General features: G+C 35.1%; 1 protein-coding gene across 2 annotated transcripts; it reads left to right on the top strand.

The window, feature by feature from the left end:
• Window positions 1–19665: 19665 nt before the first annotated feature.
• On the top strand, window positions 19666–22344 carry LOC114384950 (probable WRKY transcription factor 40). Of its 2 annotated transcripts, XM_028344804.1 has the most exons (5): window positions 19705–19758; window positions 19902–19971; window positions 20512–20784; window positions 20895–21011; window positions 21652–22344. In XM_028344804.1, exons 2-5 carry the CDS (start codon window positions 19927–19929, stop codon window positions 22051–22053), a joined length of 837 nt encoding a protein of 278 aa, XP_028200605.1. In that variant the 5' UTR covers window positions 19705–19758; window positions 19902–19926; the 3' UTR covers window positions 22054–22344. The 2 variants fall into 2 exon arrangements, with proteins under 2 accessions (XP_028200604.1, XP_028200605.1); XM_028344803.1 differs by having other exon boundaries at window positions 19666–19971.
• The last annotated feature ends 246 nt before the right edge of the window (window positions 22345–22590 follow it).

The following is a 22590-nucleotide window of genomic DNA, read 5'->3' as shown; positions in this document are numbered from 1 at the left end:
TAAATTTATAAAGACTAAAAAATCACTTTTAAAATAAAATGACTAAAATAAAATATAACTGTAAATTATTTAAAAATAAATACTACTTTCAAACTATAAAAACTAAAAGTTATAAATTATGAAACTATACGTATTTAAAATATTATAAATAATAAAACTAATTATATTTAAAAAAACAATAAAACAAATTTTAAAAAAATGTTCTCACAGATTGACAGTTTGTAAGAAACATACGGATTGTCAATCCATAAGTTATATACGGATTATGGATTGTTAATCCGTATGTTTTATACAGATTGCAAATCCATATAAAACTAGATCGAAGTTGCCAAAAAAATTAAACGTACCTCCGCCGTTAAAAGCCACACCAACCATAACCACCACTTCTCAATGAACCATTGTAATTAATGCGCGTCGACCAAAGAATGACACAAGAATGAACGAGTTCCTCTCAAAGGAATGAAAGCAAAGAACAAGATGAATGGTGCGTGAAGAATGAAAAGGAAGAAGTAAGCAGGGGGTATGATAACTGATGTGCATAAGTAGATTATGTAATTAAAACATATAAGAATTAGCAATATCTTCCCATTTTTATTGCTTCCTTTTGTGTGAATCATTAGAATTTGGGCGTCCTTTGAGTTTTTATGCAGTAGGTGCCTTAAACTGCTAATTCATACTGTTTTAATGATTTTATTTTGCAAATATACAGGCAAGGGATAGAGAGAGGAGTTGAAGCCTAATGGTTCACACTCAGCACATCAAGCTCACTTAGTGAGTTGTGTCGCATAGCGGGAAAATGGCCGCTCAGCACGAAGAAGCAGCTTAGAGAACCTGCAGTTAGGCAAAAGGGCGCTTAGCTCGCATGGTTCGCTAAGCGCCCATCCACTTACTTGCGCTAAGCATGTTTACTCGCTCAGCGCATAGTCACGGGATTTCAAACTCAAGAAGGTTTTAAGCAGAAAAGGGGGGAAGAGAAGGTTGTTGGTGCAAAGATAAGAAGAAGCCCTAAAGCTTGAGCTGGAGGAAGAAGACAATCATTGGGAGCCCACTCTTTTTCCCCACTTCACCTTCATTCCCTATCCTTTCACCTTTTACACCCTTTTGTATATTTGATCCCTTCATGACTATGGAGGGCTAAACAATCCACTGTTGGGGAGCTTCCCACCAAACTCTCTTGATGTAAAAACTCTTACTATCTATATAATATTACTACTAGTTTCATTGTTCTTCCTGTGTTGATTTCCATGTATAGATGTACTTGGTTTGATCATCCATTTATATTTTATGTCAGGGTTTAAGCATTGGGGAATGTGGTTAATCCTTAGAACTAGGAAGAGCATCTAACATGCGTCATTGCTAGGGATAGTGTGAAGTAGTTTAGTCGAGGTGTACATCTTTATTAGTCATGTAGTTCGCTTAGTTGAGTTCTTGAGGGATTAAGAAATAAACTAGGAGAATTAGGATCTTTCGTGTGAGGAATCACGATTAGAGTAATTTCACATATGTAGGTGATAATTAGAATAGTATGAAATAGAAAAAAAATTACCCTAATTACATCAAGAGAGGTTTCGGTAGGAAGCCCCTGACATAATAAAATCCAACATTCGCTTTTCGTCATCAAGCTCAGTGTTTGTTCCCTTTACTCAGTTCCAGTCTAGAATTGCACCATTGTTTAATTTACAACCAAAATGATTTACTTAGCATTTTCCCAATTCATTCATTAATTTCACACAAATTAATATACACTAGTTGAGTACAAACAAAATCCCTGTGGAAATGATACTTGATCTTACCTTTTTAAAGTACTACTTGGATGAATTGGTGCACTTTCCAATTAGTTAACAAGTTTTTGGCACCGTTGCTGGGGATTTTGTTTTTTTTGTACTTAGTTGCGCATATTTCAGTTTGGAAGCAATTATTCTTTATTCATTCATTTTTCTTTTTGTATATACACATTTCTCCTTCTAAATTTAATACTTTATCCTGGTTAACTACTCTGTAGTAGCTTGCTTCTTGTATGCGAGGTAAAACTCCAAAGGAAGACTTAGGTCCACTGAATTTGGAGATTGAAGGAACCTATAGAAGAAACAACTCAGCTAGAAGAAGAAGAGAGCTACAAGAAGGGTCAGTTGACCAAGGTGACAGAAGGATTCTATCCTCAGAATCATCTTCTTCATTCGCAACCAACTTAGAGGAGCTAGTGTTGTCTACCTTTGAGGAAACTACCATGTCAGAAGACAAACCACTAGGGGTGACCCTTGAGGACTATTCCAGCTCCTCCACACCTCAGTTCTTCACCAGTATTGCTCGGCTAGATGTTCAAGCGGCCAATATTTCATATCCAAACTCTCTGATTCAGCTCATCCAAGGCAACCTCTTCCATGGTTTGCCAAATGAAGACCCCTATGCTCATCTAGCCACTTATATTGAAATATGTAATACGGTGAAGATAGTGGGGGTCCCAGAAGATGCCATAAGACTTAACCTATTCTCTTTCTCGCTAGTCAATGAAGCTAAGAGATGGTTACATTCATTCAAAGGGAATAGTTTGAGGACTTGGGAAGAGGTAGTTGAAAATTTTGTAAATAAATATTTCCCGGAGTCAAAGACAATTGAAGGGAAGATAAAGGTTTCCTCATTTCACCAGTTCCCTAATGAATCTCTGAATGAAGCCTTGGATCGCTTTGGCGAGCTATTCCGAAAGACTCCCACTCATGGGTTTAGTGAGCCCATTCAGCTCAACATTTTCATTGATGGTTTGGACCCCCACTCTAAGCAGTTGCTTGATGCTTTAGTTGGGGGAAAAATTAAATTGAAGACCCCTGCTAAGGCCATGGAACTAATTGAAAATATGGCAGCTAGTGATCATGCCATACTTCGCGATAGAGCCCACACACTTGCAAAGAGGAGTCTCTTGGAGCTTACATCACAAGATGCCTTGTTGGCGCAGAATAAGTTATTGGCCAAGCAAATATAGACCCTCATAGAAACCTTGAATAAACTTCTGCAACAATTGCATGCAGTCCAACCTTCTCCTTCGACAGTCATGCAAGTCACGGGTGTAGTATATGTGGAGGAACTCATGAGTTGGGTGCTTGCATGACTCATGATGACACCTCCAAGGAAGTTAATTATATGGCTAACCCTAACAAGAAAGGTTTCCATCTAGGTGGCTATTCAGGATACCAGCAAGGGGGCAACTTCTCCCATAATCAGAGCCAAGGCTGGAAGGTCCCACCCTAGGAATCAGATCAACAAGGATCAAGGGGGTCCATCTAATTGGCCCCCTAATCAAGGGCCTAACTTGTATGAGAGGACCACCAAGCTGGAGGACACATTGAATCAATTTACAGGTATCCATGTCTAACCATAAAAGCATAGAGTCAGCAATTTAAAATCTAGAGATTCAAGTGGGGCAATTGGCCAAGCAACTAGCTGAAAAATCCACTAGAAATTTTGTGGCAAATATTGAGAAAAACCTAAAAGAGGAGTGTAAAGTAGTAGTCACTAGGAGTCAGGGTAGAGAGAGAGTGGAGAAAAGGGAAGAGTATACTGAGGGAGAGGTAGGAAACAAAGAAGAAAGGGAAGAAGAAAATGAGCAGAGTGAGAAAAAAATGAATAAATAGAAAAATATGATGAGTGAAGAGAAAAATAAAAAGAGAGAAATAGAAAATAAATTAGAGGCAAGAGAGCGAGGAAGTGGTCTGTGAGTCGAAGACCAAAAGCCAATTGGCAAGGGAGAGTAGAAGAGAACCATCCATCATTCCGGTGAAGGAAGCCCCATATCCTCTTGTGCCTTCAAGGAAAGAAAAGGAGCGATACTTTGCTCGATTTCTTGATATTTTCAAGAAATTAGAAATCACAATTCCTTTTGGGGAGGCCCTGCAACAGATGTCTTTGTACACCAAATTCCTGAAGGACCTCCTCACCAAAAAAGGGAAATACATCAATAATGAGCGCATAGTAATGGAAGGAAATTGTAGTGCGGTTATTCAAAGAATTTAGCCCCAAAAATTCAAGGATCTCGGAAGTGTGACCATTCCCTGTTCCATAGGGGCGGTATCAGTGGGAAAGGCTCTTATTGACTTGGGAGCGAGCATCAATCTGATGCCACTCTCGATGTGCAGGCGAATATGAAACTTAAGGATTGCTCCCACAAGGATGACACTTTAACTCGCAGACCGCTCTATCACGAGGCTATATGGTGTAGTTGAACATGTTATAGTCAAAGTCCATCAATTCACATTCCCAGTGGATTTTGTCATTATGGATATTAAGGAGGATTTTGATATTCCGCTGATTCTAGGCCGCCCATTTATGCTGACAGCTAAGTGTGTAGTTGACATGGGCAATGGTAATCTAGAAATAAATGTGGATGATCAAAAGGTGACCTTCAACCTATTCAAAGCAATTAAGCATCCCAGTAACAACAAGGCTTGCTTCAAAGTGGAGACAGTTGAGCAAGAGGCCAATATAGTTGTGCAAAGTCTGACTTTCCACTCTCCATTAGAAAGGGCATTAATAAATGCTATTGATTGTATGACAAAGGAGGAGGAGAAATATCTTAGAGCTTGCTTGGAGGACTTAGATAGACTGAAGGTAATTCCTTCGGGGGAATATGCCTTTAAAGAGCTAAAGAAGGACCCCACAACAGAGAAACTCAAAGTGGACTTGAAGATCCTGCCAACCCACTTGAAATATGTGTTCTTGGAAGAGAATAAAGCAAAGACAGTGGTGATTAGTAATGACTTGTCCTCTGATGAAGAGTTCAGGCTAGTCAAAGTTCTCAAGAAGCACAAGGAAACCATTGGATGGCATATCACAGACCTCAAGGGAATTAGCCCTTCGTATTGCATGCATAAAATTATGATGGAAGCTGATTATAAGACAATGAGACAACCACAAAGAAGGCTTAATCCTTCAATGAAAGAAGACGTGCGCAAAGAAGTCCTTAAACTTTTAGAGGCAAACTTTATCTATTCTATCTCAGACAGTGCCTGGGTTAGCCCAGTGTAGGTAGTCCCAAGAAAGGTGGGATGACTATGGTGGAGAAATGCATCAAAGTGTTCATGGATGATTTTTCAGTGTTTGGTCTATCTTTCGATTGTTGTCTGAACAATTTGTAGCTGGTGTTGCAATGCTGTGAGGAGACAAATTTAGTTCTGAATTGGGAGAAATGTCATTTCATGGTCCATGAGGGAATTGTGTTGGGACATAAGATTTATGTTAGAGGCATTGAAGTGGACAAAGCCGAAATTGAAGTCATTGAAAAGCTGCCCCCACCAGTCAATGTAAAAAGCATCAGGAGTTTCCTTGGAGACACCAGGTTCTACAGGCGTTTCATTAAGGACTTCTCCAAGATTGCAAAACCATTGACTAATTTACTCAATAAGGATGTTTTGTTCAAATTCGATGAAAAGTGTTTGGTAGCATTTCAAACTTTAAAGGACAAATTGGTGTAAGCTCTGGTGATTACAACTCCTGATTGAAGCAAAGAATTTGATCTAATGTGCGACGCAAGTGATTACACAATTGGTGCTATTTTGGGGCAACGAAAAGAGAAATTATTTCACTCCATATATTATGCAAGTAAAGTCCTAAATGGTGCGCAACTGAATTATGCTATCACAGAGAAATAACTGTTTGCTATCATGTATGCACAGGAAAAATTCAGATCCTATTTGGTGGGATCTCGAGTGGTTGTATTCATTGGTCATGCAGCCATAAAATACCTTCTCATAAAGGCAGACTCCAAACCAAGGCTCATTAGATGGATCCTCCTGCTACAAGAGTTCAACCTTGTGATTAAAGATAAGAAAGGGTCAGAGAATTTGGTGGCTGATCACTTATCAAGGTTGATTAATGAAAAAGTGACTCGCGAAGAGCTAGAAATCCGTGATGAATTCCCTGATGAGTCATTACCAGTTGTGAATGAGAGACCATGGTTTAAAGATTTTGCTAATTACAAGGCTGTAGGAATCATCCCTAAGGATTTGAATTGGCAGCAGAGAAAAAAAATTCCTTCATGATGCACACTTTGGGATAATCCTCATTTGTTTAAGATTGGAGCAGACAACCTGTTGAGGAGGTGTGTGACCAGGGAAGAGGCTAGAAGTATATTGTGGCACTGCCATAATTCTCCTTACAGAGGTCATTACAGTGGGGATAAGACAGCTGCAAAGGTCCTATAATCCGGTTTCTTTTGGCCCTCAATTGTTTAAGATGTGCATGATCATGTGTTGCACTGTGACCAATGTCAGCGGATTGGAGGTATATCCCGGAGAAATGAGATGCCCCTTCAGAATATTATCGAAGTGGAAGTTTTTTACTGTTGGGGAATTGACTTCGTCGGTCCCCTTCCATCATCCTATGGAAATGAATATATACTAGTGTTATGGACTATGCCTTTAAATGGGTAGAGGTTGTAGCTACTCCAAAGAATGATGCCAAGACGGTCATCAAGTTTTTGAAAAAGAATATATTTTCCCAGTTTGGGGTTCCACGAGTCTTCATAAGTGACGAAGGTTCCCACTTCTACAATGCCCAATTGCAAAAGGTATTGGGGCATTATAATGTCACTCACAAGGTAGCTTCACCTTATTATCCCCAAACCAATGGTCAGGATAAAGTATCCAACAGGGAATTAAAGAAGATTTTAGAAAAGACCGTGGCATCCTCAAGGAAGGACTGGGCTGCCAAACTAGATAATTCCTTGTGGGCCTTCCGGACCGCTTTCAAGACTCCCATAGGATTGTCTCTTTTCCAGATGGTCTATGGGAAGGCTTGTCATTTGCCAGTAGAGATGGAGCACAAGCCCTACTGGGCACTGAGATTCCTGAATTTTGATGAAGTTCTATCTGGTGAGAATTGGAAACTACAGCTCCTAGAGCTGGAAGAGATGAGGCTTAATGCCTATGAGTCTTCCAAGTTGTATAAACAGAAGATGAAGGCCTACCATGACAAGAAATTGTTGAAGAAGAGTTTTCAACCAGGATAGCAAGTTCTGCTCTTCAATTCCAAACTTAACCTGTTTCCGGGAAAACTCAAGTTCAAATGGTCCAGCCTCTTCACTATCAAAGAGGTAAAGCCTTATGGAGCTGTGGAATTGATGGATTCTTCTTAAAATGATACGGAGAGAAGCTGGGTGGTGAATGGCCAGAGGTTGAAGCTGTACCATGGTGGCAATATCGAGAGATTAACCACCATTCTCAATCTGCAAGACCCTTAATGGGTGTCCTACGTCAGGCTAGTGACGTTAAAGAAGCGCTTATTGGGAGCCAACCCAGCTAAACCTTTTTCTCATTCTCTATTTTTGTTAGTTTTATTCCTTTTAGGTAGTGTGGTGTAAGAATGTAGTAGCCCTTAGAGTAGAGAAGATCAATTTTAGGTAGAATAATAGTTGACATTTGCGAAATATACCAATTAATGTTTGAATGTCAGGGCTAGTGTTGGCTTATGGTACCCAGAGAGCCCTGGAATTGGCTGTATGATGACCGCTGAATTTTGATTGTAGCCATGTTTTGGTCATGTCACGCTAAGTGCACATCTTCGTGTTAAGCACCTCTATTTTGATCTAGAGTGGCACTAAGCGAGACTAGTCTCGCTAAGTGCCCCCTCTCAGCCGCTAAGCGCATCCTATGATGCTAAGTCCAAAACCCATCTGGCTGACCATATTCCATTTTAGGCTTAGCGCCAAACTCAGACCTAAGCATGGATCCCACTCACTAAGCGCAACATTCGCGCTAAGCCTAGAAACTCCTCTGTGTAGAAATTCATTCTAATTGGGCTTAGCGCAACACCTTCGCTAAACCAAAAAACATCTCTGGAAGAAATCAATTGTTAATTAGGCTTAGTGACACCCACACGCTAAGCGCGCAAAGCACGGTCGCTAAGTGCAAGAATGGGCGTTGAGCCACACCATGTCCCTACATCTTCTATCATTCAATTCGCTAAGCACAACTGTATTGGCTAAGCGCGTTGATTAGGGTCCCTAAGCGGGTTGGTGCTTGCTAAGCGAAAGTTACAGACCAATCCCAACTGCAGAACTTGCTGAGCCTAAAACCCTTTGGGGTTGGGTGTTTCACAAATTAGGCTTAATGAAAACATCGCGCTAAGCGCGATAAAAAATATATTTAATTACAATAAATCAGTGGGGGTGGAAACCAAAGGACTTCGTCCTCAGGTCGCTAAGCGAGATGCCTTCACTAAGCGACCCTTTAATGTCATCACTGATGTCAGACTGCGCATTAAGCACATGACCTCGCTAAGCGTGCAATCCATAACTGCAGGCAGTTTCACAAACTGCCCAAAAACCTCCCTTATTCCTCCCACTTCATTTTTTTCCTCACTCATTCTCCTTGCCTTCCTTTTCTCTCTCTCCCACAGCTATTTCCTTCGTGCATCTTCTCTTTCCTTTCCCAACCTTTGTGCATTTTGTGACTGAAAGCATCATTGTAAGCATCATTTCTTTATTTTATTTTTATTTTCTCCTTAGGTTTTGATTCTCTAGGGTCCCACAGTGCATTTAGTCTTTTTGTTGTTTCTAGGCTAATTCATCTTAGGCTCTGGCTTTTGTGCAACCGCCAAGCTTATCTCTATGGCTCAGTCAGTTGGTGCATTTTGAGCCTCACATGGATTTTCTTTTCTAGTTTTTGATGAACTCGATAAGCCTGACTGGTGCGCTTAGCGAGTTCATACCTTTCTTCATATTTTTTGGGTTTTGGATGAACTCGCTAAGCTTGACCCATGCGCTTAGCGAGTTCATGAATTTTCTTCATATTTTTTTGGGTTTTTGGATGAACTCGCTAAGCCTAACTTATGCACTTAGCGAGTTCTTTTATGTGTTCATATTTCCAGAATCTAGGTGTTCTGGGATGGAGCTTAGCGCGCCTGGTCATGCTGAGCTCCGAAGCCTTTTCATGTCCTCAACTTTGGCTTAGCGAACGAGTGGCGCTAAGCCATCAAGGCTTTTTAGCTTCAATACATAGGCTTAGTGCACCTTTCATGCTAAGCCTCTTTGTGTTCGTTTCTACCGGCTGTGTCAGGCTTAGCGCATCTCACGCGCTCATCCAGATTCCCTTTCACTCCCAGGCTTAGCGCTCTTTTGCGCTAAGCCCAAATCTCTCTCTGGTTGCTCCAAGGCTTAGCGCGCCCTCAGCACTAAGCCCAATTTCTTCTATGTTCCTACTTGGGCTTAGCGCACCGTGATCACTCAGCCCAAAAACCCCTTTGTCTTAAATTAGGCTTAGCGCCCCCAAACTTTCAGTGTTTGGCGCTAAGCGCGACCCTTGTGGCTTAGCGCACTCATCCAATTTTTTGCACAGGCGCTAAGTGCGGCCATCACAGCTTAGCGCTTTCTTCTTGTTAGTTGCATCTTTCTCTGATCTTTTTCATGTTCTAATGATATTATCTTGGTTTTGTTTTCTTGTGTGTGTGTTGCAAATGGCATCGAAGAAGAAGCGTGCTTCCTCCTCTCGCCCTCAAGAGTCCTATGACTCTTCCCGGTTTATGTCGGAGGAGGCATAGGACCGGTACCAAACCAACATTCATCTCCGGAACATCCTACTTGAGAGGCACGTCGAGTTAGCATACTCCCACTATGATGAGTTCCTCCACGAGCTGGAGCATCGACAATGGCACCGAAACCTCACCCGCCAGATGGAGAACCGCATAGATATGGCTTTGGTCAAGGAGTTCTACTCCAACCTTTATGACCCTAAGGATCGCTCTCCCAAGAAATGCAAATTGAGGGGGAAGCTGATCAAATTTGATGCCACTACCCTGAACAACTTCTTGGAGACCCTAGTGATTCTGGAGGTAGGGGAGCGCTATCCGGAGTACTCTCATTATTGCCACACCTACCCCGATCACCAAGCCATAGCAGCCAAGTTATGCATTCCAAGGCAAGGATTTATGTTGAATGTTGAGGGAGCCCCATGGAAGCTGCTGAGGAAGGACCTGACTACCTTAGCTCAGACTTGGAGTGTCCTATCTTACTCCAACCTTGCCCCCACCTCTCACACCTCCGACCTTAACGTGAACAGAGCTCAGTTGGTTTATAGACTTGTCATGAAGATGAACATGGATGTCGGTGCCATGATATCTTCTCAGATCTCTCAGATAGCCCAATCCAACTCCTCCAAGTTGGGCTTTTCGGCTCTAATCAGAACTCTGTGTGAGGCTCGCAGGTCTCTCACCTTCGAGTCCCTCAGCCCGACCATTAATATGGCCTACATCCGCAAGAATTGTTGGAACCCCGATGATCCCTCTATCACCTTTCCGGGGTCCCGCAAGGCCAGGGCCAGGGCTCCAACAGAGGCACCCCAGTTGCTCCTCCCCTTCCCAGATCATTGGCATCTTCCAACTCTTCCACTTCCTTAAACCAGCTCGTGCCCATGTTGTAGAGTATTCATCATGGTCTCTGCCTCACAATCTAGAACATGCACCATCTCTCTCAGCAGTAGCCATTCATTTCCCTGCCAAAATTCATGGAGCAGGTAACTTGGCCCGGAGTCCAGCCTTCCATTGTTTGGGGGGGGGGGGGGTAAGGCTCTTGAGGCTTAGGGCCCAGCTGATATAAGTGCTGACATGGCTCAGGACCCAGCAGATGATATTGATGCAGGTGTCGCTGATACTGAGATGGATGCGGATTATGTAACTAATATCACTTTAGCACAGGGAGCTTGGGACCCATGGCCCACCCATGATTGAGTGACGGGACCTAGACTTCATTTATTTCTTTTGCATTACAAAAATTTTATTTCATTATGGTTTTGCAGTAATTTATGGTGCAGAACTTTGTTAGTTTTATAATTTTGATAGCAGTGATGCATGATATATATTTTGATCTAACAGATTCATGGAATTCTTTTTCTAAGGCATATGGTTTGAATCAATTGCATGATATGGGTGAACTGCACTGTGATATCTATTTTTCAGAAATTTTTTTACTTCAAGTGAGTGTGCATTATTTTGATTGATAGAGTGTGAAAATGTTGCGCGTGAGTGAAACGATTAGCTTGCATGACTAGAAATTAGGGAGTGGTAGACTAATTGCTTGTAAACCAGTGAGTTGTGTGAACCTTAACTATGAGAGAACGACTAACTCTAAATTATTGATTTCGCATAAATCTCTTAATGCTGAATAGATGCATGATGTGGAAATGATCAAGGCCATGTTGTGATTTTTTTTCCTTTTTAGCTACTAAGCCAAATATCCTCCCTATATCAGCAAATGAATGAACCCCTTGCATCTCTTTGAGCCTAACATAACTGAATTTATTTCTGAACCCTAACTGAATGAAATGATTGTCTGGCACACCTTGTCTTAGGTTGTAGGAGAGCATTGTGCTAGAAGAGATAGTTGGTTCAAATTTGGGGGAGTGCTTGTAACTATTTATGTACAGGGATTGTAACAACATCACACAGTTAAGGTAAAGTGCAACAAGTGGCACAATGCCATTGTCATTGTAAAAAAAAAAACCACTGAATGAGAAATAGAAACCTGAAGCAATTGTGTCCAATAGAATATTGTGTGATGTTAATAGGGTAATCAAAGAAAAGAGGGACGTAGTAAGGAAATCATGATGGCAGGAAAATAGGGAATACAAGAATGCTTTCCTAAAACCTAAGCTTTGCATCTGCGAAAAACCATGAAGTCTCTCCTAGACCGACCACGTTACAAGCTTAATAAAGCCCTTAGGATCCACATTGTGTATATATGATTGCATGGAATGAGATGGAGTGCAAAATTAGGAATTGATTATTAGTTGTTTAGATGAATTGACACTTGCCTAAAACACTTGTTTGCTTAAGAGAAACACTGGCTTGTGAGGAAAGAAGCGTAGGCAATCTTCCTTGATGCTTGTCATGCTAGCAAACTGATTTCATCTCTTTGGCTCAATTGCACATGCTTTTATCTTGAAATGTGACAAAATTCAAATTTGGGGGAGATATTGATTGATAGATGTGAAATTATCTCAATTACTTTGGTTGATACTTACTAAACAGGTCATTAACCTAACTAAGCATAGTTAGCTTCTTTTTGCTTGAGGATAAGTAAAGCTTTAAATTTGGGGAAGTTTGATAACTGATGTGCATAAGTAGATTATGTAATTAAAACATATAAGAATTAGCAACATCTTCCCATTTTTATTGCATGACTAATAAAGATGTACACCTCCAAGTTTTTATGTAGTAGGTGCCTTAAATTGCTAATTCATACTGTTTTGATGATTTTATTTTGCAGATATACAGGCAAGGGATAGAGAGAGAAGTTGAAGCCTAATGGTTTGTGCTCAGCGCGTCATGCTCGCTTAGCGAGTTGTGTCGCTTAGCAGGAAAATGGCCACTCAGCGCGAAGAAGCAGCTTAGAGAACCTGCAGTCAAGCAAAATGGAGCTTAGCGCGCATGGTTCGCTTACTCACGCTAAGCACATTTACGCGCTCAGTGTGCAGTCGCGTGATTTCAAACTCAAAAAGCTTTTAAGCAAGAAAAAAAGGGGGGAAGAGAAGGTTGTTAGTGCAGAGATAAGAAGAAGCCCTAAAGCTTGAGCTGGAGGAAAAAGACAATCATTAAGAGCTTATTCTTTTTCGCCACTTCACCTTCATTCCCTATCCTTTCACCTTTTACACCCTTTTGTATATTTGAGCCCTTCATGACTATGAAGGGCTAAACAATCCACTGTTGGGGATCTTCCCACCAAACTCTCTTGATGTAAAAACTCTTACTATCTATATAATATTACTACTAGTTTCATTGTTCTTCCTGTGTTGATTTCCATGTATAGATGTACTTGGTTTGATCATCCATTTATATGTTATGTTAAGGTTTAAGCATTGGGAAATGTGGTTAATCCTTAGAACTAGGAAGATCATCTAAAATGCTTCATTGCTAGGGATAGTGTGAAGTAGTTTAGCCAAGGTGTACATCTTTATTAGTCATGCAGTTCGCTTAGTTGAGTTCTTGAGGGATTAAGAAAGAAACTAGGAGAATTAGGCTCTCTCGTGTGAGGAATCACAATTAGAGTAATTTCACAAATGTAGGTGATAATTAGAATAGTATGAAATAGAGAAAAATTACCCTAATTACATCAAGAGAGGTTTCGGTAGGGAGCCCCCGACATAATAAAATCCTGCATTCGCTTTTCATCATCAAGCTCAGTGTTTGTTCCCTTTACTCAGTTCCAGTCTAGAATTGCACCATCATTTAATTTACAACCAAAATGATTTACTTAGCATTTTCCCAATTCATTCATTAATTGCACACAAATTGAATATGCACTAGTTGAGTACAAACAAAATCCCTATGGAAAGGATACTCGGTCTTACCGTTTTAAAGTACTACTTGAACGAATTGGTGCACTTACCAATTAGTTACCAGGGTAGTTGCAGAATTTAAAAAAAAAATTGTTGAGTGCACAAAACAATTCCCATGATTGACCTATGGAAAATCCAGTAAGTAATGTTGTTTTAAACTTTGTAACAAGTGGTTTAAGTGTGATTTTGATGTTTAATAGTCATTGGATATATGATAAATAATTTGGACGGTTGAAGATGTGTTTTTAAACATAATTTATAGATTGAATTGAAAGTTGTAATTTACCACAATGATCTTGAACTTGTACTTAAAAGTTGAAGTTTTATTTTCAAAAATGCAAAAGTTGTTATTGACCATAAAACTGCGATGCATATATTTTATAGCCAATTGCTAATTGCACCTCCAAATTTATTTCTTCACCTCTTACTCAATTATTTTACTTTTACAGCTATATTCTAAAAAAATTATTAAATTTATAACATTATTATTTATAAGCAATATTTTGAATAATTTAATAATTAGTAAGTTCTCTAATATATATATATATATATATATATATATACACACACACACTAAAGTTCAAAATACAATTCATTTATAGATTTTAAATTTTTTTTATAAAATATTAAAATTATTACTAATGAGAAATATAATTAAAATATTGGTTAAAACAATCACTAACAATAAATGAATTTCATATCAATACATGACATGATTTACATATGAATTTTTAATTTTATTATTATTATTATTATTTTAAACTTCTAGAACATCTAATTCAAAGTGTAAAAAAAATTACATTCCTAAAAGGTCTCTTTTGAAATATGTTATTTTATATTCTGGAGAGATCTTTTCGATAAATTACATTTTTAGAAAGATCTTTTCATAATATAAAATTACATTCCGATTCCGAAAAGACCTGTAGGAAGCCAATGGGAGATGCAGAAAACAATTTCCTATTTTGTAATGTAATGTAAGTTGTGTTGCTTATTTATAATTTATTTTTTGGGTAAAATATGATTTTTTACTTTCTTTAAAATTTGGTTTTAGTCCCTGTAATCCATCGATGTAGTATCTATACTTTTAGTAAAGTTTGGTTTAGATAAACAAGTATATTTAGTTCCTAAACTTTAAAAATCATGTGATTTTAATCCCTAAAATCAACCATTTGTATCATAGGAGGGGACTACATCAACATACTTTTTTAAAATGAGTTTAAAATGATCAATTTTTAAGTATAGAGACTAAAAATATATTATTATAATGGATAACATAATATTATAAAAATATAATAAATTACAAATATATTATTACACGTGATATATATATATATATATATATATATATATATATATATATATATATATATATTCTGCAAAATTATATAATGCTGTCCAGCAAATAAAATGGGAGGAATCTTTTCTGCAAAAGTCGTGTAATACTTTTGGTTGTATAAGAAAGAATACATTTATTGGTATAAAAAAAATTTTAAAATAACATATAATAAAAACTATTGCATATAATTTTTTTATGAATAATAAAATGTATTTAATAAATCATTTATAAATATAATTTTGGAAATAAAAATCAATATAATTATTACATAAAAATGAATTCTTTCTGTATGCAGCCTTACCCTTGCATATGCAAAGAGGCTGTTTCCGGATTCGAACCCATGACCAACAAGTCACCAAGGCACAACTTTACCATTGCACCAGGGCTCGCCCTCATTACATAGAAATGAATATTGATGTTAAATTTATAATTATTTTTTATATTATTTATTATCATAAGATGAAATGTAAATACAAAAAAAAAACAGAAGAAACATAAAAAAGAAAAAAAAAACTTTAAAATAATAAAAGAAAGAAAAAACTAAAAAAAAAGTACAGAAGTAGGACAAAAAAGGTAAAATATACTTGGGTCCGGTAAAATTTGAAAAAATTAATTAATTTGGTTCTCATAAAAATTTTCATATTAATATGGTCCTATCAAAATAAAACTTATTTTTTTATGGTCTTCAATGATAACTTCATTAGACAGTTTCCTTACATAGACTTAATTATTTTCTTTTTTTATCTTTTGCACAACACTTAGAACACACCAAAACACATCTTGCTTTATATATATTCCCTCCTAATTGCATCAGAAGGTGCAAAAAAATCATTCAAGAAGTGAGGGAAAATTACAATATTAATTTTTTAAGTTTTCAGCTGCAAAAAATTGTTTAATTCATTTGAAAATTTTAACCATCACAAATTTTTTAATTCATTTATTACATATGTAAGTTTGTTAATCAAATCAAATTAAAAGTTTGATGAAATTACTACTGAGGATCATAAAAAAAATATGTTTTATGTTTATAGGGACCAAATTAATAAAAAAATTATGAGAAACAAATTAATACCTTTTAAATTTTACAGAGACTCCATATATATTTTACCAAAAAAATAGTAAAGGTGTTAAAGAATAGAAGAATTTTTCAGGAAAAAAAAAAACAGAAAGGAAGTAAAAATAAAAATAAATTGTGGGAACATTGTTGACGAAGTTAACCAGTTTTTATAATAATATGGATAATAAGATAACATTTTTTTAAAGCGGGACATAATTGTCATTTACTTTTTTGCAAAGAGGGGTCAAAGTAATCATTTTTTTTTTACATTTAAAATATAAATAAACGGTTAGAAGTATTTTAACTTGCAATACCAAATTATTTTACATTTTTAAACTCCCTTATAGACCATTTGACAACTTTTTCACCGTAGAAGCCATCATTCTCTTTAAAATTATTATGGGTAATAAAGTTTTTTTATATATATATATTTAATGTAAATATATAATTATCTAAGACTCAAATTTGAAATCACTTCGTTAACTTAAAAAAATTTCACATCAAATGATTTTTGCGTTCGTTGATAAATTTAAAAGATTTCTAAATTATAATGGGGATTATGTTATTCAATAATTTATATAAGAAAAAGTCAAGTATAATCATATTTTCCACATTAAAATCATATTTTCACGTAACCCATAAGAAAATGAACAATGATGTTTAGAGTGACTCACATTCACGCCAGATGATGGCGTACGTATTCTAATTGAGATCAATAAATTAGTCACAAAATTCACATCATGAACTTCAAGATTGATCTTGAGTTTAGGGTCAGGGGCCGGGTGTGTACTTAGAAGAGTCAAAATTAAGTTTGTGCTCACATTGTAATATTATATATCCATGAAAAATTATATCGTGTGAGTATACAAACAGTGTAGAATTTTGAATGTGTGAAATCTTATAAACTATACAATTATTATCTCGTAATAATTTTGACACTAATAATAAGTAGATGAAATAGAATAATATTTTTATAAAATTAATTTTATGTTATTACTAGTTAATTATTGATTTTATTATCTATATTAATAATATAAGAGATATTATCATTAATAATATAAGAAATATAAGGAAAAAAAACTAATTAATGTTACATTAAAAAAATTAAAATAACAATTAATTTAAAATATTTTTTTCTTATACAATAATTATAATGGAACGGATAAAATAATATAAAGTGACATTATATTATATATGTCCAATAAATTCATTCTTGGTTGAACGGATAAAATAATATAAAGTGACATTATATTATATATGTCCAATAAATTCATTCTTGGTTGACAATGAAACAAAGAATCAAGTTATTCTCATCTTATTTTCTAAATTTTAAATAAGTCCTGTTCAATTATAAATACAGTGGATGGTGGTGATGATAACAAGGTTGAAGTCAAGATGAGATACGTGCATTGATTGTATTCCACTTTAGTGTAATTACGTTTTATCGTTTATAGCCCGACGCCTCCGTTCGCTTGAAAAAATGGCTTTCAAATTCCAAACTAATGAAATTTTCAGTGTAAACAAAAGACTTTTTCCTTACTCTTATGCGCCGCCATGGAAATATTGAGCCCCACTATAGTAGTGGGGACTCGGAAGTTCTCATCTATATGGATATTATTATTACTGCGCATATAGCAATATCAAAGTGTAAACTCTTCTAGATAATGAAAAATAAACAGAATTTTTGCAGTCCAGCACCAATCAAGAATAACCATTATGATGTGACACAAGTTGTAGTAATTTGGATCATTTAAAAATACCATAGAGATTCAATTTTTAGTTATTGAATAGAGTGACACATGTAAATAGAGGAATCTTTTAATTAGTATTTTATTTTTGAGAGAGATTAGTCTCATGGTTTTGGTTGTAAATACCAATTTCAGATATAAAAAGAAATGGAATTTTTGCTTTAATAGTAATTTGTGCGCCACGCTAAATAATAAAAGTAATATATATTAGATATATAATTTATTAATTAAGAAAATAATTAATTGTATATAATTCAACTCTTTAACCCCATCCATTTAAACATATAATAAAATTGAAGTAAAACAAATAACAAAAATGGAGGAATAGAAGAAGAAAAAAAATACCCTCCCATAGGAAGGGGTTTTACATTAGAAAGGGATTTAGTTTAAACTTTGATGAATGGAAATAGTTTACGGATCGATTTGAGTTGAGTTTGACTAAATTTATTATCTAATTTGATAAAAAATTTGCATGTTGGGTTAAGTTTATGTGTTTATTTTTATAAACCAACCCGATTATGAACAAGTTGGGTTAATCAATTCTAAATATTTAAAAAATAATTTTTATTTTGTAAAAAATGAATTTTTTAGAACAATAATTTATTTTTGTCTAGAGCTCTGTAAGTATGTAATGATTAATACACTCAAAAGAGACTAATTGTGATAATATTTAACTAATAAAATTAACGATTTCAATGTTAATATGCTATTTTTATTTTAGATAGAAATAAAGTATTGTATTAGCATGAGTAAATATAAATAAAATCAAGATAGAGATAAAAATAATTTAAAAAAGAGAAAATATGGGTGATTTAATTTAATAAACTCTGTGAGCTAAAAATTAATGTGTTTTGCATTTAATTATTAATTTATATATGATAAAAAATTTAATTATATAATATGAGTAGGGATAAAAACAGATCAAGTCAAAAGTCTAGACCTAAACCTGACGTAGATCATAATTATTAAGCTTGAATCTGACCTATTTATTTATTATAAGTCTTTTTTAAGTCTTAACCTGACTTTATTTAAAAGCATGTTTATGTGACTTATTCTATATAAGAGCCTATAAACAAACCAATAGGTTCTAACTAGACAAACGAAACTAAATAATAAACTCTTTTTATATATATATATATATATATATATATAATATTTATATAAATATAAATATATAATATATTATATATTTATTATATAAATAGGTTAATCTCTCAAGTTAAATAAGCTTTTTTTAAAAGTCAAGTCTGATCTTTTTAATTAGAAAGATTTTTTAAAAAGTTTAAACATAAGATCTTTATAACAAGAAAGTCAACGCAGGTTATCGACTAAATAAATTAGGCTAGGTTGAAAAAATAGAACTTATTATCCAATATTTATGATCGAATTTTAATTAAATTGAATTAAATTTAATCTACCCGCTTAACAAAATCAATCTAATATAATTGTGACGAGTAATCATGGATAGACTTGCTACCCATGAAGACCCTGGTTCTTCAATAAATTATTAAATTATGTTGCGCAACAAACCATATATGCAATCATTTATTCTTTGCTGAGTTGTCTATCTATCTTCAAGACATTTTTTATCAGGATCTATCTTCTTGACATAAAAAACTATAAAAAAGAAAAAGTTCATAGAAAGGGTATCATGCTTTTGAGGGGAAATGTGCGCGCGTACGTCATGTTCATATTCAGTAGTGGTTGCTTTTGGATTAATTTTGTTCACATTCTAAGCCAATTCTATATAATGACTATGTCACTAGTCTTGAGTCGTCAAATTCATAGACCATGCCACGTACATACTGGAATCTAGATACTATTTTTATACCTTTACATATTAATGTTTATTAAATTGTCGCAAAATTATGAAATTTGCATTGTCATGAAATAATTGAATAAAACAAGGTAAATTGTTGTTATTCATACATATTTGCGTGTATAGTGTGTACTGAATCGCGCTATGAAATATACCTAATAATCAAAGAGTTGTTGGACTTATCTTTGTACCTAGAAACACGTTGGAGACATGATGAAATTAGGGAAACGGAACTTTCTTTCATAACGGAAAGGGTTATGCTTATGTCATGGTGCATGACATCACACTACATTACGTTATAGAAACAAGAAAATATGGCGCAACGTGAAATTGTTCAAAGCAATTATTCTTGTGTTATTATATATTCCATCACTAGATTTTTTTCTAACACATGGGGTTGAATTGAACAATTTACTCAGAACTAAGACTCAGAACTTATCTTTGGCTACCTTTCTTTTCATATATAGGAATTATTAAAGAAAGTAAGGGACCAAAGACTAATAGCCCATATAAATGAATAGATTTTCTTTCATTTAACCCACCATTCTTCTCAACTACCCCTCTTCAATATTCTATTCTAATTTACTTGTTATTGTTTGCATATCATCACCTTTCAATTTTGCAGTAAGATAAATTCTCAGTTGTGATTGATGGTCGTTCAACTCTTCAACACGGCAATCATAATGGATGAAAAGGTAAACTAATTAATCTGGTTAATTAGTTCCTCCTTTTTCTTTGCTTCTAACTCATGTTTTTTATATCACAAACTTGTGTATCAAGGGATCTAAATCAATTAGTTGAACAGAATACATGAGTTGTTATAAATTTTTTATACTTATTTTTAATTCTTACCAATAAAAAAAAAATCTTAAACATGTGTGTTGTATTCTCAGCAAAGAAGAAAGAAGTGGACACACAAACATTATATTAGATTTTTTTTCTTCACTTTTTTGTATTATTTTTAGTTCTTCTAGTTGCTTTTTTTTTTTTGTCTTGAATAAAAAATTACGAATGCTTTTCAATTTACTGAACAGAGAGTAATTTCATTTGCGGCCTATGCCTGTCTCTGACCCAAATGAAATTTTGCACATGGAAGGAATTTTTTGGTGCCCTTAACCTTTCCTTTCAGAAACATATAATGAACATGAACCTCCTCTTGTGAACATTTTTACCTAAGGATGAAAGCATATGTAGCAAATCCTTAAAGCTTACAACACTCTTGATTTGATGATTAGGTGGAAACTCTTAAAGCTGAGTTACAACGAGTGAGAGAGGAGAACAACACTCTAAGACTGATGCTTGAAGTTCTAAACAGCAAGTGCACAAAGCTTGAGATCCATCTTCAAGAGATAAACAAGGCACAACACAAGGGCATGAGTTCAAATCAAATAGGGTCAGTAACAGTACCACCTATGTTTGATACAAACAAGAGACCGAGACTAGAGCTTCCCACAGCAAAAAAGCCATTACAAATCTTTGTCAGAACACACCCCAAGGATGATAGTTTGGTATGTGATGCCCTAATTTAGTTGTATATCAATGAAATGACTTTAATTAATGTTCAAATTTTATCATGAAGTTTCTATATGTTTATACAATTTTTCCTTTGGGAATGTAGATAGTAAAAGATGGCTATCAGTGGAGGAAGTATGGGCAGAAGGTTACCAAAGACAATGCTTCACCAAGAGCTTATTTCAGGTGCTCCATGGCTCCCATGTGCCCAGTCAAAAAGAAGGTATATGGTATAAACATATCCTAAATTCATTTAGTATGTTTTCCGTTAAGCAATAGATATGTAATTTAATAGATGATTAATTTTTGTTGAAGAATCTGACTGATAATCTTTAACCATATTTTTTTTATTCACAAGATTTTAACTCGATATTTTACTTAAGTGAACAGAAGTCAATGTTACTCGAACCAATGACTTGCTTAAGGCATCGGTTTTTTGTGTATATATACAATAGCTGCAATGAAGTTTGAGCACCTTGTGCAGAATACTCAAACCCCTTCACTAGCTAGGATTGCTAATGGGTTAATGGAGGCACAAGTTAACCACACTTGTATGTACAACTTGGACATTTAGAATATTAATTGGGTCATTTGATGTTTGTTAAACATAGTTCCTAGTCAGCAAAGATTGACATACGGTTACTCAATTAGGGAAAAAAAGAATCGGTCAATGAATAGCGTAAGTGTTGTAATTAATTAGTTTAGTTGGGCGTAAAATCCATTTCATTTCTTCATGGTGGTTAACTAATTATATTATATTTCATGTGCATATATGACTTCAAGAAATCTTATCATTGTTTTGCCTTATCATATGGTTAATTTTTTTTATTTGTTCTTTTTGTGTCTTGCCTTAATCATTTCAGGTGCAAAGATGCTTACATGATAAGTCAATCGTTGTTGCAACTTATGATGGAGAGCACAACCATGCGGCCATTCATGAGTCATCTTCATCCACATCTAAAGGCTCATCACCAGTGGTTAATAACTTACCTCTGATGACAAGCATATTAAATGACAAAGAACCCATGAACATTGGCTTGGCTCTTTCAGGGTGGTCTCAAACAGATCATAGGAGACATTGTGAAGATGCCATGCAACAGAATAATAATAATGGTGGTAGCAACATCAGAATTGAAGAATATGTAAGTTCTCTAATAAAAAATCCTGACTTCTCCATGTCATTAGCTGAAGCAGTTGTCCGCACCATCACTGGCCAGCAAAAGCAACAAGATATAAACCTTAATTTGGATCTTCCTGAAGAGTGAAATCAATCATTTTTTCCCCAAAAGCAATAATGCAAGTGTAAAGATGAGTTTTAGTTCAGTGAATTGTAGGCCTATAGCACTAAAAAAGTGAGGAAAGCACGGTTAAGAAACATTTAGTTGTTTTCATTTTCTGTTTCCACTTTAATTACAAAAATATTAGTTTGTTTTTACTTTATTTTCTGTTTCCAATTTAATTACAGAAGTAGTACTTTGTTTTTACTTTATTTTCTGTTTTCCAAAGAGATTGTATAGGAACTAGATAGTAAAAACATCTTTATTGTTCTGTTTTCATTTTCTATTTTCACTATTTCTTACACAATTTTTTAAAACCAAATAGAAAAATGAAAACAAAAAGTGTTTTCCCAAATTAAACAGCCTCTTAATTTTCCATACGTAATGTGAGATTGGAATATAAGTGTAAGTTTTCAAATTTTTCTTAGTATCCTTACCTTTAATTTCATTTGATCATTTTATAAGATAAAATAATATAGCTCAAACGAGATAGGCGTAATTAGTCATTACTCATTAACCTCAATG

The sequence above is a fragment of the Glycine soja genome, chromosome 14 (genome assembly GCF_004193775.1).
Source record: "Glycine soja cultivar W05 chromosome 14, ASM419377v2, whole genome shotgun sequence".
Lineage (NCBI taxonomy): Eukaryota > Viridiplantae > Streptophyta > Magnoliopsida > Fabales > Fabaceae > Glycine > Glycine soja.
This window is presented reverse-complemented; position numbering and strand designations above follow the sequence as displayed.

Bases quoted from the DNA above. Each gene is read 5' to 3' on its own strand.
- LOC114384950 (XM_028344803.1), top strand. From the start codon at position 19,927: ATGGTCGTTCAACTCTTCAACACGGCAATCATAATGGATGAAAAG. The intron at 19,972-20,511 runs GTAAACTAATTA...TTTGATGATTAG, and splicing joins CAATCATAATGGATGAAAAG to GTGGAAACTCTTAAAGCTGA. The intron at 21,012-21,651 runs GTATATGGTATA...TAATCATTTCAG, and splicing joins TGTGCCCAGTCAAAAAGAAG to GTGCAAAGATGCTTACATGA.